Source organism: Xiphophorus maculatus, chromosome 13, assembly GCF_002775205.1.
Source record: "Xiphophorus maculatus strain JP 163 A chromosome 13, X_maculatus-5.0-male, whole genome shotgun sequence".
NCBI lineage: Eukaryota > Metazoa > Chordata > Actinopteri > Cyprinodontiformes > Poeciliidae > Xiphophorus > Xiphophorus maculatus.
This window is the reverse complement of record NC_036455.1, coordinates 17298893-17318012: the sequence shown is the minus strand read 5'-3', so window position 1 is coordinate 17318012 and position 19120 is coordinate 17298893. Positions and strand designations below refer to the sequence as shown.

General features: G+C 42.6%; 1 protein-coding gene across 3 annotated transcripts in view; it reads right to left on the bottom strand.

The window, feature by feature from the left end:
- The window catches only part of LOC102219843 (adenylate cyclase type 2), a 67659-nt gene that overhangs the window by 46228 nt on the left and 2311 nt on the right, over nucleotides 1-19120 (bottom strand). For all 3 annotated transcript variants that reach the window (XM_005809095.3, XM_023344735.1, XM_023344736.1), the window contains exon 2: nucleotides 8594-8791. In XM_005809095.3, coding sequence (XP_005809152.2) covers nucleotides 8594-8791 — 198 coding nt within the window. The remainder of the gene's footprint in view (nucleotides 1-8593; nucleotides 8792-19120) is intronic.

Sequence of the window (19120 nt, the reverse complement as noted above, 5' to 3'; positions counted from 1 at the left end):
AATGTTTGGAAAGTGACTCCAAATTTGCGAAATTGCAAGCACCAAAGGTTCAACTTTTAAATACAAATTCAAAACCACATTTTGCTATCCTCGGATTTAGGAAGAGCAGTGTGGTTTTCGTCCTGGTTGTGGAACACTGGACCAGCTCTACACCCTCAGCAGGGTCCTGGAGGGTGCATGGGAGTTCGCCCAACCAGTCTACATGTGTTTTGTGGACTTGGAGAAGGCGTTCAACCGTGTCCCTCGGGGAGCCCTGTGGGGGGTTCTCCGGGTGTATGGGGTACTGGACCATTTGATACGGGCTGTCAGGTCCCTGTATGACCGGTGTCAGACCAGAGTCTGCATTGCCGGCAGTAAGTCGGGCTCATTTCCGGTGAGAGTTGGACTCTGCCAGGGCTGCCCTTTGTCACCGATTCTGTTCATCACTTTCATGGACAGAATTTCTAGGCGCAGCCAAGGTGTTAAAGGGATCCGATTTGGTGGCCTTAGGATCTCATCTCTGCTTTTTGCGGACGATGTGATCCTTTTGGCTTCATCGGATCGTGATCTGCAGCTCTCGCTGGAGCGGTTCGCAGCCAAGTGTGAAGCGGCCGGGGTGAGGATCAGTGCCTCCAAGTCCGAGGCCATGGTCTTGAGCCGGAAAAGGGTAGAGTGCCTTCTCCGGGTCAGGGGGGGTGTCCTGCCCCAAGTGGAGGAGTTTAAGTATCTCGGGATCTTGTTCACGAATGGGGGAAGAAGGGAGCGGGAGATCGACAGGCGGATTGGCGCAGCGTCTGTCGTCAAGCGGCCGCTGTACCGGTCCGTCGTGGTGAAGAGAGAGCTGAGCCAAAAAGCAAAGCTCTCGATTTACTGGTCGATCTACGTTCCCACCCTCATCTATGGTCATGAGCTTTGGGTCATGACTGAAAGAACGAGATCGCGGATACAAGCGGCCGAAATGGGTTTTCTCCATAGGGTGGCTGGGCTCTCCCTTAGAGATAGGGGGAGAAGCTCAGTCATCCGGGAGGGACTCAGAGTAGAGTCGCTGCTTCTTCACGTCGAGAGGAGCCAGTTGAGGTGGCTCGGGCATCTGGTCAGGATGCCTCCTGGACGTCTCGCTGGTGAGGTGTTCCGGGCACGTCCCACCGGGAGGCGGCCCCGGGGAAGACCCAGGACACGCTGGAGAGACTATGTCTCCCGGCTGGCCTGGGAACGCCTCGGGATTCCCCCGGAAGAGCTGGAAGAAGTGGCCGGGGAGAGGGAAGTCTGGGCCTCCCTTCTGAAGCTGCTACCCCCGCGACCCAACCCCGGATAAGCGGAAGAAGATGGATGGATGGACGGACGGACGGACGGACGGACGGACGGACGGACGGACGGACGGACGGACGGACGGACGGACGGACGGACGGACGGATGGACATCTTGCTATGATTTCTTTTTCTCTCTACTAAGCCAAACATTGGATATTTTAGTAAAAGAAACCAAGAAATTGTCAGATTTTTTTAAAAAAACAACAAAAACATCCATAACACGTGCTAGATCTGAAACTTGTTAATATATGAATATATGTGTTAAAACACAAAAAATGGAGCAATTAAATGCTTTTTGACCAGCATATGAACGGCAAGATGTGGACTGGGAAATTCGAGACTTTTTACTCATTCTTTGAAACACAGCCTCAGATTAGTGACATATTTTCTCTTTCCATGACAGCAAAAAAAACCATTTTGTTCTCCTGGACCCAGTATCGTGTGCCATCTCCTCTTGTGAGCTCCATGTGCCACGACTCCTCTAAAAGACGGGAAAGCTAACTAAAACACAACCAATTCCAAATCTGACTCACAGGATGAAACACCAAAAAGGCTTTATGCGCTGATGAAACAGAAGTGACCGCAGATCGATGCTGCTGGAGAGGAGGATCACTGCTCTCAACGATCCCCAGGCTGTAAAAAACTTGAAATGTAATTCTTTTCTTTTCCTGGATGTGCTGCAGTTTTCTCCCGACACTGTTAGAGGAGGGGGAATCATGACTCTAAATGAGAGGGCTGTGCACAAATTGCAAGTGATACTAGTAATTACAACAGTCCCACAATGGAGTTTAAAAAACACAAGCAAATGAATGCCAGCAAACATTCAGATTATGCATATTGCTCTGATGTTTGTCTAAATACAGAGCACAGCTGTGTGGGCAGAAATCGCTTCCACAGAAATAGATCCAAGACCAAAATGTCAAACCTGATATAACTTAGTTGAGCAGCGTGGGCAGCTTACATAGCTCTTTAACACCTAAAATACAAGTAAAGAAATTTACAAAAATTGACTAAATTCATCTCATGTTTCTCTTTGTAAATGCAAACGAGGTATGACAAGCGAGTCGTTCTTAACGCCGCCTCCCTGTTTAACCTCCTGCACCCTCCACTTCCACTTCCGCCGGCGGTCTGTCCTGCCCTTCCTGTTATGGTGGCGACTGGCGCGCGTTTCAGGTCGAAGCTACAGCAGACACACAAGGTGAACTATGACCTTCCTGCCGCCGCTTCAACTTCCTGTTCGGGTTCACCTAGTCGGCGGCGTGTACACAGGATTTGACTCGAAGTGACGCCTAAAATAAACCGACAGCGTCTACATCCCAATGCGTCTTACAGGTCGCCAGCATTTTAAATGAAAAGAAAGTTCTAGAAACGTGTTGTCGGTTAGCGAGTGCGCGCCCCGTAAATACAAGCCTCGACGCGGCCCGTCCCGAGTTTGACTCCCGCTCTCGGTTCATTTGCCCCCTCCCGTCAGACTACTTTGAAATAAAGGCCACTAGCGCCGGAAAAAACAACAACAAATTCTTAAAAAAACTAAATGTGTTGTCAACATTTGGATTTTAGCAATTGTTTGGCTGACCTAGTTTCTTCTAAAAGAAGATCTTAACAGTAAGAACACACAGAAAGCAAGAGAGAGATGTTTTGTGTGGGCTCAGACCTTCTGTTGCTAGGGGAACCAACTACAGGAAGGATGCTGACATCTAGGCGAATGCTGAGCTTTCAAATTCGTTTGTGATTTTGAGATAACCTTCGAATCCTAATCCTGGAAAGGCTCCTCTCTTTAAAACTGTAACAACCCCGGGATCATCCGGAGTGCGTGACATCCGGTCCGATTGAGCGGTTGCGAGGAATCGAGAGCGGCGGTCCAATTTCACTTGCATCACCTGCCTCCATCTACCACACACACACACACTCGCTCTCTCTCTGACACACACACACCATCTCTCCCACACTCCAACCTGAATCCTAATACACCTTCAAATGCGTTGTGATGGGAGCTGCAGACACCATCTCTCTCCTGCTTCCCCCATTACTTTTTTTTTCTCCTCCTCGTCTCTATCTGAGCTCTTCTCTGGGCTCCAGATGAAAGAAGCAGACACATACAGTAGACATGTACACCTGAATACCTACATTAAAAAAAAGTCTGTCTCCGCTGGCTTTAGACATTTATGAGGCGTAGCAGCTCCAACGAGTTCTTTTTCTTTTTTTAAGAAGCAAACTCTCACTTTTGTTTCCAAGTCTGCACAGGAAAATGTGTTTGTGTCTTGTTGGAGGGTATCAGGTGTGAAAGTGTTGTTCAATCTGCCCTCAAAATCAAAGCAGGGCCATGATAAATGACCTATTGCAGACATAGCTGAGCTGTGTATATGGAAGGTAGATTTTTTTATTTGTTTTATGCGTTTGTCCACATTAGGTCAGAGGGGTCAGGACAGACTGGCTGCAGAGAGCGGCGGATGTCGACCGTGCCTTTTCATTCTGTTCCTCTCTTCTCCCTCTCTCTGTTATTAGCTCTGTGTGCTCCATCACACACTCTGTTCTCTGAGTAATCACAATCAATTCGACCCACTGAGAGCGGGATGCATTTCTACCGCGCTCCTTTCACCAGACTTCTGCTCTCCTGTGTGGCTTTTGCTTTGGTCGGTTTTCCGTTTCCTTTATCTCCCCTGTGCCTCTCCGCTTGTTAACGAAAGCCTCAGAACAAGTGAAAAATTAAGTTGAAAAAATGTGACTCCCTGTCAATTTTATTTCATTTGAGAATTTGTGACACGAGTTATTTAGTTATTTACTGCAACAACCACATCTTATATGCTATTGCAGCCCAAGATAATGGAAAACATAATAGTGAGGTGAAAATAAAATATTAAACTGATCATGCTGTGAGGAGAAGGGAAGCTACGTGGAGCTACGACCTGGAAGAAAACCTGGTAGAGATTTACAGATCTGGTTCTTATTATACTTCATAAAAGCTACATATTAAGCTACAGTTAACATGTAGCTTCATGTTAAGCTACATGTTAGCTGTAATAAGCTGTAACTAAGATGTAGCTTCATAATAAACTGTAGCTAACATGTAACTTCATGATGGCTCCATCACAAGCTGTAGATTTATGTAACTTAATGCTAGCTGTAGTTTCATAATAAGCTGTAGCTAACATGTAGCTTCACGTTAGCTGTAGCTTCATAATAAGGTGTAGCTAACATGTAGCTTCACGTTAGCTGTAGCTTCATAATAAGGTGTAGCTAACATGTAACCTCATGTTAGCTGTAGCTTCTTAATGAGCTGTGGCTAACATGTAGCTTCATGTTAGCTCCATCATAAACCGTAGATAACATGTAGCTTAATGTTAGCTGTAGCTTAACAATAATCTGTAACTATGAACTGTAGTTTCTCCAAGACGCTTCTGGAGGATGCTTCAGGAGGCAAATATCAAAATAAAAGCACTTCCTGCTTTGTTTTTTAAGGTGTTTAACACACATTAATTCGCTTACCACACTGTTCATTTGGTTGTAATTTATACCTTAACTTTCATATTTATCTAGATTTGAGAAAAAATACTTAAACTGTGAATTTGAAAATTGTTTTGAAATGTTAAAAATTCTCAAGCTCAGAGAAGAAAACAAGCAAAACCCTATTTAGCAGAATACATAGAGGAGAAGAAGACAATATGAAAACAGGGATAAACAGGTGTTAACTTAATCCTTACAAAGACACAAGTTAGTTAGATTGGTTCAGAAATTCAATTTGAAAAGGTTTAAATCTATTTTACGTGTCTTGGCGCATGAATGCCTATTTACATTTCCGGACCAAAAATAACAACAAGCAGACTTTAGTAGCTTTTACATGCTAAATTGAATGTTAAATGTTAAGGTTAACACATAATTGTTTCTGAATATTGACAGACCGGAAGATAATTACAACATTTTCACATGGTAATTTTACGCCTCGGCATGAGCAGCACGTTTGGGTCCCTGACCAACAGCGGAGCGGGGTCAGAGCTGCACTGATGTCAACAATTTAATGAGAAAATCTTGACTTCCGCCATTAGAGACTGGAGATTTGACTTGGACTTGACCTTTAATAACTCGATACTGGATTGAAAAAAACAAACAATCTCTGACCTGCCCTTCCTGCATTTACACTGCATTTTCAGTAGTTATATGTTTTGGAATGTTGCAAGTTTTAGCACTGTAGAAACTTTTTTTGATTAATTTTAAACTTGGAAAATCTCAAAAGAAGCTCATAATCTTTTTAAATAGTCCTGAACAAGAAAATAAAAAAAAAAAAAAGGAAAATAATATAATAATAAAATAATCAAATGGGTAACTTCACATGGACTTATTTTACTGTTTGAAAGCTCATTTAGTAACGGAAAACTCTCAACGCTCCGTCAGAGTTTAGCTGTGAGACACGGTGGCGGTCGTATCATGGTTTGACTTAAATGGATGAATTCTGATAGAAATATCCTGAAGATTCAAACCAGAATACATTTCTAAAATTTTTTCACTATTATTTATAAGACTGAGAGACATGCAAGCATTTTAGAAGACCTGCCAACATCCTGAAGCTTTTACTGTTCTGTAGAAACAGATACGAGTTAAAAAAAAAAAAAAAGTTCTCAAGCTGATCACCAGGACCGATAAATGGTTCCTGGAAATATTTAGCTGCTGCATCGGGAGGTCAAAGGGACGCTGACGTGCTTTCACCACTCAGATATTCGATTAGAGTTTGTTTTTTTCCGCCCGTAAATAAATAAAAGAGCAGCTTTCATCTCCCTGTCTATATATAGAAATATCAGAGCGGTAGAAAAACTTTCAGGAGTGTATAAATGTGTAAAGTAGGAGAGTCATGGGAGCAGAGTAGAGTGATTAATAATGCAGAATGATTTTGCTCTCACAGGTGGCTGATGATAAAAATACCTCCATCCATGGAGGAGGAGCAGAGTTGACAAAGTAAAAAAGAAAAGTGGAGTGAGGAAATTTGGGCATGTTGGGGGTGATTTACAAGGAGAAACGGAGGCAGGCGGAGACGTTTGCGGCTTTGAAAATGGGGTTTGATGAATTGTGGGAGACAGGGCGCCAGATGAGGACAAAATAGGATTCTTGAGAGCGAGGAGAGTAACGGAGTCTGGCAGCGAAAACTAATGTGTCTGTCTGCTGATCTACTCACCTCCAGCTCTCATCAGGCCTCATTAACACACAGAATTAATTCTGCGCCGAGACGAGCACGGCCGCAAACACACACACACACACACACAGGCAGCCGGCATGAATATGCAATGGCGCGCAGGAAAGCGGGGAATGGATGTGCAAAAGAAAAATTAGACTGATTACACACTAGAGAATTGCCATTGTTGAAAAATAATCATGTTTATTAACTTAGTTTCAAGGATGAATAAATTTCGAAGTCCATAGATTTAGTTCCTCAGGGTTCACTGTTAGGATTGTTTCTAGTTTCCGACTTTTTTTTTTTTTTTTTGACATACAGAAATATAGAACGCCGCAATTTAGCGCAATTCAGTCAAACTGGATGCCGAGTACCTGTAAAAGACAATTTTCAAGTGTGAATTAACAATTGCCCTCTCAAAACAGAATCTCCCACCTGAGTTGTGAAACTTTGCAGCTCCTCCAGAGGAATTATACTTTTCTTGCCCAACCTGTCGGTTTAAAACTCTAGGCAGGTTTTCAGTTGTGCCATGCTTTGATTTTGCTCATTGTTATTAAGCTTGTTTCTGTCCGTCAGTTATTTCTCATGTAAATGTTTCTATTTGTTTTAATAGAACCATGTGTACCGTGTTTTGTCTTGTGAAATGCACAGTGAGGTGTTTTGTTTTTTGCTAGTTTAGCTTTTGTGCTAACTCCTCTGCATATACACTCCCATTAATTGTGCTAATGTTGATTAATGTGCACTGTCCTAATCAAATAAACTAAATCAAATGTGTTGGATTTACTCTATGAAACTTTTAGTGCCTATAATGTTGTTGCATAGCCAAACTCTACATCCAACTTATATAACACTTTGTGTTTGAAACGTGATAAAACTGTACATTTTGTAGAAATAAAGTCCAAATTACTGCCAACAAAATGTTTCAAAATGTTTCAGATGAACTTTCCCTTCAGCAATACAGCTCCAGCCGCCTGATCATGATTATCATCGTTGTGAGCGTCATCACTAACACCGTGCGTTTAGAGAATGGAAAGCCTGACAGGTGAGACATGTATAACAGAAGCACAGGTCAAGTTAGTAACATTTTGCAGTAATAAACAAGAAGTCAGAAGAAATCACTTTGTTAAAAGAAAAAGGAGAGAAAAGGAATCCTTTGCTTTTCAATTCCGGCGAGACAAACGACTGCTGACTGCACCGGCTTACAGGGAGAGTTAATGGAGGTGATTTATTGCCAACAACAGTTTTTCCTCATCAGTGCTCATCCCGCTCCGACGCGTCAACATGTCTGCTGGAGTGAAGGTCAACGACAGGACACGAACGGAGCGGAGCGGGATGAACTCGGAGGGTGCTGGGGCCTGAGCCTTCCTGTCCAGCTCATTGGCTGTGTTTCCATTAACTAGAAATGCGCAAATTGAAATTCTGAAAATAAAGTAGCTTAATGGAAACACAGCAACTTCGGATAAAAGGTTTTTGCATGAGGAAAAGGTGGCTTTTTGGCCATATTGATACAGACGTATTGCGTGAAACTGCGATGGAAACACTTTTTTCACATCGTACGAGTCACGTGATCAACAGCCAGATGTTGCTACTGGTGGAAACGACAAACACGAGGTCGGCAGGAAGTGGTAGGAGGGCGATGATTTCTTTTTGGGGTTTTTTGGACAACGTGCAGCCGGCTCCAGAGAGATTGTGTTTTTTTCGTTTTTGTTTTGACATTAGCAGAATACAGACAAATAATTTGCACACATTTGTAACGGAAACTCAGCTAGTAACAGCTAACTGAACGTGGTTACAGGCTAATTAAATCATAATGATTTGAATTAGATGTTGGACAAAAACAGTAAACGTACTGCTAGATCTACTAGTAACTTTAGTTGGTCTATCAAGTTAAACCTCAATTAAATACACTGCAGTTTATTGCTGTAATGAGGCATAAATATGTTTTGAAAGACGCAGAGCAGATGCAGTCCCAAACTGGACTTAAATAGAAACTTTTTAAACTAATTGGAACATCTAACTGAGCTTAATGCACTGTCTGACAACTAGAATCAATTGTGCGATTGAACCGAAACAACTTTTGGGAAGCGCCTGTTGTGTTTTGGTGCTACATAAATAAACTGAAACTGAGCCAGATGTTCCGTACCTGGTCCCAGGGACTGAGCCTGCCGCCGGAGAACATGAACAGGTAACCCATGGTGACCAGACAGGCCCACGTCAGCAGAGAGAAGAGGCGCAGCATCCGCTTGAAGACAGATTCGATGCAGACGAGGATGAAGATGGACAGGAAAAGGAAGAGGGCGGCGGACACGGCGATCAGGAACGTCAGGTGATCCTCCGTGTTCTGGAAGAAGGAATAAAGAAGCAGAAACAAAACGATGACGTCACACAGGTTTACGTACAGCGCCTCGCACAAATTCCACAGCTCTACTGACAGTAAAAAAAAAAATGCTTTGAATGTTTCTTTCTGCCAAATGGCGAAACGTCTGAAATTGTCCTTTGTGTTTTTCATTGAGAACGTGCCATGCTCGACAGAATAAAGTGACCACAGAGTCCAAACACAAAACAGATGAACAGACGGCATCCAGATCGCTAGGCAGACACCGAGAATGTGCTACGGCATCACTTCCACACTCGCACCGTTGGAGTCAGCGTTTAGAGGCTGTCAACACTAACACACACACACACACCAACACACACACTTGCTCTTCACATTGAACCAGACATCTCCGCTCCATGAGCTCAGCACAGCTCGCTTTATCTGTACGGCTCTCTTCTCATGTCACAGCATATAAACAACAATATCAGTAACAACTGCTTCGCTGCTTGTTAACCATAAGGTGGAAATAACTCTTAGTTTCTAATTGTGAGAAATTATGTTTTGAATTTCCCAGTTTGTCTAAGAAGTCGGAGCTCAGGATTGGGAATGATGTCACATTGCAAGTTGTAAGTTTGAGTTATTAGCTGTGCTTCCATCCAACTGTCATGAGAATGTTGAGTGAATTTTTTAAATGTCAGAAAACGAAGGAAAGAAAATGCGAATTAGGTGTTTAAATCTACTGATTTGGAGCAAATCCACCAGGCTACGCAAAACGTAATTTCGTCAGATGTTGACGCTCGGTCAGCTGTAATAAACAGGAAGTAAAAGTTGCAGAGAGTCCTTCCCTCTGAACTGGAGGTATGGACTTTGACATTTTTCAGTTTTGTGCCTCCACCCACCAGTGGACGGAAGCATTTGGCAAATGTGTTTCTATCTCCCCTTCATGCTAGTGCATTAACTCGTTTTTAGAAAAGCCCCCCAAAAAATTTAAACTCTTAAATAAAGCTGTTGAAGAACTTTCTATTTGACTTTAAGAAATTCCAACCTCTGGAGTAATACGTAATAAACCACATGAGAAGGCTTTTTTCTGTGTCGTGCCTCTGGTAAGGCACAGACCCGCTAGTCGGTGGGAGAGCTTGCTACATCAGAACTTCTTCGGCAAGCGTGTTTCCTCCTCTTCCGCGCATTGACTCTTTTTCGGAAAATTCAGAAACCACATCTAGTAAGCGTAAAGTTATTTTGAATTTTGCTGTTTCCTTTTCTAATGTGACACTTCCAAATACGCATAAAAAAGTGAAGGACTTAAAAGACAAGTTTTTTGTCTTTTAAGTCCTTAACACACGGGAGGCGATGTTGCTCACTCATTTCCTGTGGAACTTGTGAAAAGCGACCGGCAAAATTTGCGATTGTGAAAGTTCAAGCTCGTACACGTAGACACACGGCACGAGACAGTTGAAAATTTTTTACATTTTTGTCCCTGTTGTCACAATCTTGTCCTGTCGGTTGGGTTTCACACGGGGCAGCGACGACTTTGGTCTGTTGCTATCGTTTGTCTCTCCCCGTGTGTCCAGCCCATTAGCTTTTGTAAAAACTTGATGGCAAGTTAATAGTTGGCTTGGGTTTTGTTTTCAATCTCATCATGTGAAAACCTGTATTTTGTTTTTGGTTTCTTCTCTCCCCTCCAGGGGGTCTTTTGTGGGCTCTAGTCTTCCTTATATGAAAGTAGGCTGACAGGAAAGGGGGGAGAAGACATGCGGCAAATATCGCCGGGTCCGGGAATTGAACCCGCGACGGCCGCGTTGAGGACTCAAGGCCTCCAAACGTGTGTCGCGCTAACCCCTGCGCCACCACGGCACGCCCCATTTTGTTTTTAATCAGGTTGTCGCTGTCTGATGTGAAAATGTGTTTGATTATCTGAAAGATTTCAGTGTGACAAAAAGCACAAAAACAGAACAAATGACCTTGTCCTGCCAATGGGTGTTGGCTTTTTTTTATTTTCTCTTCCATTCAGTTCCACAATTTTCAACTGGTACCAGAAATCCAACGGTGGCTGCAAAAAGTTTCTAAATAAACCCTCCAGCTGTCTCCTCTATGATTCGGAAACCACGCACTAACTAGCAAACGGCTAATAATAAAGCAGGCTTCCAGGTACCAAAAAAGTTCTCTCTTGGTGTTTTTTTTTTTTTTTTTTTTTTTTTTTTTTAGCCCTCTTTAAAATGTGTAAATTATAGAGCAAATGCAAAAATCAGAAGGCACAGAGCTTTCACGAGCACATCAGTGGCGCTCTCACAGGCTTCACCCTGTGCCCAAACACCCACGGAAACCATTTTAACTTATTCCGAGTCATGATTACACTGACAGGCCCCGGGCGCTAAAATTAGAAGGCTGCTGTGTGATTACATGTCATTTTGAAGTAAAATGAAAATCAGCTTTGGTATTGAAATGTCTTTGATTTATTTATTTTTCTTCTGCCCTCATCAAAGTAGTCGTAACGAGACGTCCCGAACCGCGCCTCCGAATCCGCGTCGACCGATTTCGACCGTTGTCTGGCTTCCAGGGTTTGTTCGAGGAGAACGCCGACGGCTCCGTTGAGTCAAAATAAGACTTGAAGCGGCTTGCTGAGCGCTCATGTAGCAGCGGCGTGCAGAAGACGATGGCAATGAGTCACAGTCTGGGAAAGGAATCCCTTGGGGTGTCGCTGCTGATGCCACAGCAGCTTTTCACAGTGAGGAGACCGGAGCCCAGATTGGATCCTAACAAGAATGTAAAGAACACCAAACGCTCCGCACGTCCCCCCGATCCCCAGAGGAAGATTTCACTCACAAGGACATTCCCAGTCGCATCAAAGCGGATATTTTTCGAAAAGCACACACGTTCGCAGCTGTCTGGAAGAGGGAAGTGGAGGATTTGTCACTGCCTTCGCTGTTGGGGTGGGAGTTCGGTGGAGGGTTAAGCTTTTCACTCATTTGTGGAAACAAAAACGAAGCATCTGCACTTTGCATATTTCTGATTGAGCCCCGTCTAATCCGCTTACCCCCACCCTCGGCGGCGGCGTTTAATGCTGTTTCCCTCGACGTGTCTGCCCGCCACATTGTACTGCATTGTAACCCAGAACAATCAATTCCCCCCCCTACCCCTTTTGTTTCTCCTTTTAAGCCTGCTTCATCCAGCTATCATTGAGAACGGAAAACGGAGGACTTTGGGGGTGGGGAGGACATAACGGCAGCACCAAGAGACAGAAATTCAGCAGACAAAAATAGACCAAATTATGTCAGAAGTTGAGGGGAAGGAGACAGTTGTCACGGGAGGATGTGATGGAACCGCAGCAGCTCATGCATTCTCCTCACTTTCCATGTTGGGTCCCTGTTGAATATTTATTGTGGCTGAAGCAGAGCTGGAGGCAAATTTCCTCAATCTGTCTTCCTCTTTGGTTATGGAATTCATCAATAATCAACAAACTTTCCCCTCGACGTCTCCATTCGAAGCGAGGAGAAGTGTTAACGAGTTCCCCCGAAACTGCTCAAAATCTAAAGGAGATCAAGCTGGGAAGACCATTACAAAATATAGATTTCAGCTATATAATGGCTCATATTAAATCTCTCTGACAGAGAACCCAGTTTTGTGTGAGGAAAATATCATACTCTGCCGACTGTGTAAACTGAATTTGCCCAAATTATTTCTGTCCGCTACGTATTAGAATACCAATGTTTTATTCAAATTCATAAAAGTGCATTTTCTTAGCGTTACCTTTCCTTAGTGTTTGGTAAAATTTCCATTTAATCTGCTTGTCATGGCGTCAGTCATTTCTGGTGTCCTGTTGGCTTTTTACAAGAGTTGCAGAAATTCTTCGATGGAATCGAGTCGGGATTGTCCGCCCAACTTCTCTCAAACACCTTTTCAGCTTCACTCACAGACTTTCTACGGGTTTCATACCAGGGCTTTGTCATTTCCACTCTGAAGTAACTTTGTTGTCCTTCATCCACTTTGTAGCTAATTTCCGGTGTGTTTGGAGTCATTGTCCGTCTCTGCCCAAGCTCTAACTTCAAGGCTTACGTCGTGAGATGTTGCCGCAGTTTTCCCACATGCTCTTTACTCGTGATGCCATCTTGCTTCGACAGAGTGTACCAGTATCCCCAGCAGCAAATCAAACCTACAACTTCCCATTCAGGACGGTGTTCTCAGAATTCCATGTTTCTGCTTTTTTCCTCCAAATGTCAAAGGTACTTATGATAAAAAATAAGGATAACATAATCTGGTGTTTGAGGTAATGGACGCTTCCTCTCTGGGCCAAAGAATCCTGAAATACAATTATGAATAAAGGCAATTAGAAATTTACTGTGCCTTAAAAATAAAAACATCTGCAGCAGTGACAGACTGGAAGAATCAATGTGAGGAAACCAATGGATGGCCAGCCATCACTTATTAAGTGGACTTTGTTTAAAACTACAGTTGTCAAGCTACAAGCAGCAGGTCAATCAACCTGGACTGATGGCTGTTTACCTGAGCAGATAGCCTGACTAGTTAACCAGCTTATTTGTGTGTCATGCATCAGATTTAGCAGTAGACATCAAAAGCTGATTAGGGTTTTGTTGTCATAAGTTGGAATAATTGCTTTTCTTCTTAAAGAAACAGCAATGATGGTGTTGATTTTTTTCTTAACATTATTATTAAAAATCTGATATAGCGGTTGAAGTAAGTGCTACTTTATTCACTTTTACTCTGCATTACTCATTTAATAGACAAAAACCTCAATTTCCATAAGCTACACAAAGAGACTTACCGACTGCAGGTCAGACATTAACGCTTCATGAAGCTTTAAGGTCTCTATGAAAATCCTGAAATGTTTCATGTGAATCTAACCTCCAGTTTAGGACCAAAAAAAAAGTTTAAATCAAGCTTCTTTATGCTCGCAGGTTTTAATTTGTGATTTAAAGTTCAGGCAGACTTCCAGCGCTAGTAGAATTCATGAATTTGTGCAGAATAGCAGATCTATTTATTGTGTTTATTAATCTGCGTAAATGCGAGGCTGACTAACAGCTACAGATCCATCACCACAGAACCAGACTCCCGGGCGCATCTATCAAGCTGTCAATGAGCTGAAACAAAATCCGAGACTGGAAAACTGGAAAACAATGTTGCGCATCAGTCAAAGATGGCAGAAACTCGTCAACAGAAAGCGGCCGTGTAATCAATCACCCAAGCAAGAGGAACTACTTTAGATTTGCAGAGAACCATTATCAGATGTTATGTTGACCTCAATTAGTCTGTCAAATTGAGTTTTAAGATGTCATTACGTGAGCATGTTGCCATGTAATTGCAAGGATTGTGTACCCACAGATGGACACACACACGAGCGTTACGTTACACTTGCAATTTAAAAAAAAAAACGAGGAAAAAAAAAGCAAAAAAGGGGAACATTGTCCCTGAAGATTGCAGATAAGCTTGCAAAGGAAATGCAAGACTTCCTTTGAGAAACTCACCCAAAGGATACACACACAGATCCACAGATGCACGTCCGCACAAACAGACACACACACACACACGCCAGCATAATGGGTGGCGGCGCCTACGTCTCTTAAAAATACCTCAGTCACCCATTCAAGCCCTGATCTGTGCAGAAAGATAAAAGTGCGCTGTACCTTTAGGAGCTTTAGTTCTGCTTTTCGTCGGGTTCCTGTTGGCTCCTTGCTAAAGCCAGAAAACTTACAACAACATCCGCCCCTCCTTCCTCTGCCCCCCCAACTCCAAATCCACTTTTTATTTATGCCTGCCATTCTTCTGCTCCCAGCAGTAAGAAATGCGCACGCCTCATCAAACAACCATTTCATCACCACTGTTATTCCAGAAGGACAAAAAGTAGTAAGATGACGCCAAACGTCTTGCAAATGATGGCAATTTAGGCCACGTTCACACAGCAAGTCTTGTTGCTCAATTCCGACATTTTGTAAAAACACAACTGATGCAAGGTTTCTGGAAGTTTAACCAACTCAAAATGAAGAGTTTAAGGCCGATATCATGACATGTGCATTTATTATTTTACGAAGCTAGCCAGAGGGCTAGCTAGCTACCTTTCATACATCTTTTTGGCAAGCTAAAGAGCTAACTGCCAATGAGCCATATTGTAGCTGCTAATGGTTTGTTTGTTCGCTTGCTAGCTAGCAAGCAAGCAAGTATTAGCAGCTTGTTACCAGTGGCCTTAACCGCAGAGAGTGGAGATGTCTGTGCACAACTCAAACTTTTGTCTGATATGGACATTTAACTTACATTTCCTTTATGAATTTAGGACATTTTAAGGTCTTAATTTCAGATAAATAAATTTAAGACTTTTTAAGGGTGTGTGGGCATGTAATAGCAATGGCCTTTTGTGGAGCATGAACGGCAACTTCTGTAGAGAAGTCTGTTTGGACGTGTAGTCAAAACCACGAGTGGTGGGATTGTGATGCGATGCCCTTCAGTGACACACTGAAGGGCATTTTTCAGCCATTGCTAATGTCCTGATTTACCACTTTTGACACATTGTCTCACGTCAGTGACACAAAAGCCGTATAAAATGCGATATGGCCGTTCAGACTGAGACTGAAAACAATCTGATACGTATCCGATTTAGTTCAGCTTATGGAAATGGCACAGATTTTTGGGGGGGAGTAAAAAGATCAGAAATGGACCGTCCAAACTGCGGTGAAAAAAGCTGGACATAGGTTGTATATGGGCAAAAAAAGTGGATTTGGGTTGCATTTTCCAGCATTGTGAAAGTAGCCTTTTTGATATGGGTTGCACTGTATAAGAAGCAAAAAATAAGGTCCTGGTAAGTAAAGCAGGCCAGTGAAATGTATTGATTTGCATTAAATGACTGTGAGGGGATTGAATAGGATGACAGTACAGCCAAGAAGAAGCTATTTACTTTGCTGAAATTAACGTAAAAACCACTTCTGGACTATTCTCCAGGTGCTACGCTGACGCCCCACGACGCACACGTGGAGACGACGGAACAAATCCACGGCCTGTCCTTAAGCATCCAGCCGCAAAACAATCAATTTGAGATATCAACAACAACAGTTCTGAGTGGGCCTTCCTTTGTGAGGCCATTTCATAAAACACAAAAGCAGCACTTGAGAAACAATGGCTCGTGTTTGCGGTTGAGTGTTTGTCGCCAAACAACACTTTTCACTCGACAAAAGCACCAACGCCCACACAGCTGCGAGCTAAGCTCTCCTCCCGCTCTCCAGATCCACTCTGCAAGGCTGTCGTTGCAATCCAAAGTGCTTCAAAGCCACTTATGGCGCCACGCATAGCCATGCACAAGGGATACCGCCGCCCCTCCCCGAACGGAGCGATGGGCTCCGTCCCGTTCAATCTCCTCGCTAAAAGCAAAACTCTCTGTGCAGTGGTTGATAATGGGAGTCATGTGGCACACAAGATGTTTGATTGTAATGAAACCTGCAGCTTTCCAGCTTTTCACTTTTAAAAAAAAAAAAAACAGTATTGTCTATCCTGACGACTCACACTGGTCCGGGTCAAGCTGTCCTTTTGCCATTTGGCGCCTACGCATTGACGTTCCTCCCTCTCCTACATCCCCTTCCTACCCGCGAGCAAACAATTTCACACATATTCACATTAGAACGCTGCCTTTCTGTTCATTTCTCTTTTGTTCTGGACCGCTGCAGCTGGTCCGGTTTTTAACCTTCAAAAACTGAAAACGAAAACCGGGAGCCAGTTCTAAACTCAGAAGAATAGACTTTGAAATACTTTTTGTTTTGTTGGATGATCGGAATGCTGCTGACATTAAATACATTGTCAGTGTATCGACCTGCCAGACCTCTTGGGTCTTCTGGTTCCGGTCTGCTCTGCCTGCCCAGAACCAGAACCAAAATCGAAGAAGCAGCATTCAGCTTCTGAGATAGCGTCCAGAAAACGGCAAAACTGCTGAAACACTGAGTTTATGTAAATCAAGGCTAAAAAGCCATTTGTTTATTGTTGCCTTTCATGGTAAGAAGTAGAACTAGAATATCATTAATTGAAGTTCAATGGTTCAGTTTTCCATTGCTTTCCATTATTATTATTATCCACTTCAATGTAGAGTTTATCTGACGTTTCAAGTTTTTGTCATTTGAAGCACTTGCCCTGTTGCTGCCTTGTTGCTGAAACGCATAGTACAGATAAACCTGTATTTTCTTGGTAGTTAATGTGAATATAGTCTTAAAGTTACTCAAATCTGACATAATATAATCATTTCTATATTACTTTCCAGTCATCTTGTTGTAAGCTCTGTTCCCCTTCATTTCGGTTCCGAATTCCTTACATTAAACCAAAGTTAATTTAACATTCCCTGCAGGTAGATGTCATACATTACTGTCATAAACCTACATTTTCTTGCTCTAGATTATGAGAGATTATGAGCAGAAGATAGAAAAATCACTCTAAACCAACAAATCCAGGAAGAAACATCCGCCTGGAAGGTACAAACTAATCTATGGTAGGTAGGAAAGGTTGTGCATTTGGAGCTTCAATGCTTCAAAGTTGCCAAGGTTTTACAAGTCCCCATTTTAAAAAATTAATTAGTTTTGAATGTAGTGGAAGTAATTTTACAGACACGAACAAGCCAAATGACACTAGAATGAGAGACTATTGTTATTTTATTTTTATTTTTTTATTGGACTCCAATGCCGCGTTTTGGCCAGGACAGCAGTTGGCTGCCATGGAGACGGGATGAAAACCGGCAGACAGACATTTCCCACCAGAAGACACTTGAGGCGTGCCCTCCAGCTGCTCGAGGGTTGTATTAATAGAGTCATTACTGGAAGCTAATTCAATCTTTTCTGCTTGTGCTTTGTGTGTAAATGAGTGATTCATAAACTTTTAATAATGCAGCATTCAGATTTTAGAGAACGTGTCGCTAATGAAGCTTGGCTTTCTGCTGCCAGCTCAGGTAAAGTCCAGCTCAGGTAAAGTCAGATTACTTAAGTATTCACGTTTTCCCGAGGCGGTCCGGAGTCAAAGGTCACTGAAAACTTCTCCGCAGAAATAAAATAGCAGGAAATAAATCTATCGCTGGTTTACCAAGTGGGACTTTATGAAAGAGCAACTCGTCTCTCTCCTTTGTAAATCGCAGGATGTGCTCAGGAAAGGTAAAATGTTGTTTTTCACAGGAAACAATGAGAAGGAGAATTCAGAAATAGTGACACATTTTCTAAGCTAGAGCTCACTCATAATGAGCTAATGGCTCTCCTGTGGTGCAAGCGATCATTTTAGTAATCGGTTAATCTGACGATTAATCGGATGGAAAACAATTTGCAATTTCTGCAGATTATTCATCTAACCGCTTAAGCCTCTTTTTTTTTTTAATATTGGAAATACAAACAATTCAATTCCTTTTCAAAGTGATAAAATAAACATTTTATTGAATTAAAATGCAATAACGACTTTCCTTTAGAGTATCATTTGTAGCAAAGGATGCATCTGCAGCTAAAAAAACATTTTAAAAATGTGAAAACCTCTGTCCTTGGCATCAATACAGGTTAGAGATAATCTGATGGCTATTTTCTGGATTAACTGGTTAATAATTGGAGGTTTTATACTGAATTTGAACCAGATGAAGCTAAAACTTAGTTCTGGGTAGAACAAATGTACAGACAAAGGTTTTTTTTCCTTTTTTTAAATCTAAAATGCATGTTGTTTTTGTACAATTTTGGCTTAATTATCGCTTTGAGTCTGTTGTTCTTCCAGAAAATGGCCTTTTTTTAAATCATTTTTGTACTCCTGTTAATTGATTACTAAATTAGTTGATAACTATTTCAATAATATGAGTATGAAAGGAACTTTCTGAATGGACGACACGCCCTGCAGGCTAAAAGAGTGAGGCGATCTGTACGCTCGCTTTAAAAGCCAGCATGTGCCTGGATGAAAGCGCCTGCCACCGACAGGTGAGAGATGCAGGCTTTAGAGGAACAAGTGCTTCAATATAGAGGATTTTCAGCAACATACCGTCAAACCCACAGTCTGTATGCATTATGGGAAGTGATTTTGAAATTCTACTCAAGATCGACAAACTGGTCTAGATCAGTTCTATCAATCCGCCAGGAGAACGCCGCCGATGAGGAGCTTAGGATTTCTCTTTGAGCGTCGCAAACGTAAACAGAACTGAAATGGCAGCACAGATGCTCGTTTCATTTACGTGAGAGGTGAGGCTGTTGCTTAGATTAAATCGGGAGTTTCACAAAGCCGAGCAGCGCTGACCTCACAGGCCGTGGTGGTAAAAGCTGTAGTCAAAGCGTTCTGGCATTGTTCACCAAAGACCCGCAAAACAACGGACATTCTGCGATTAGCCACGACTTACACGTTCCTGACATCAAAAGA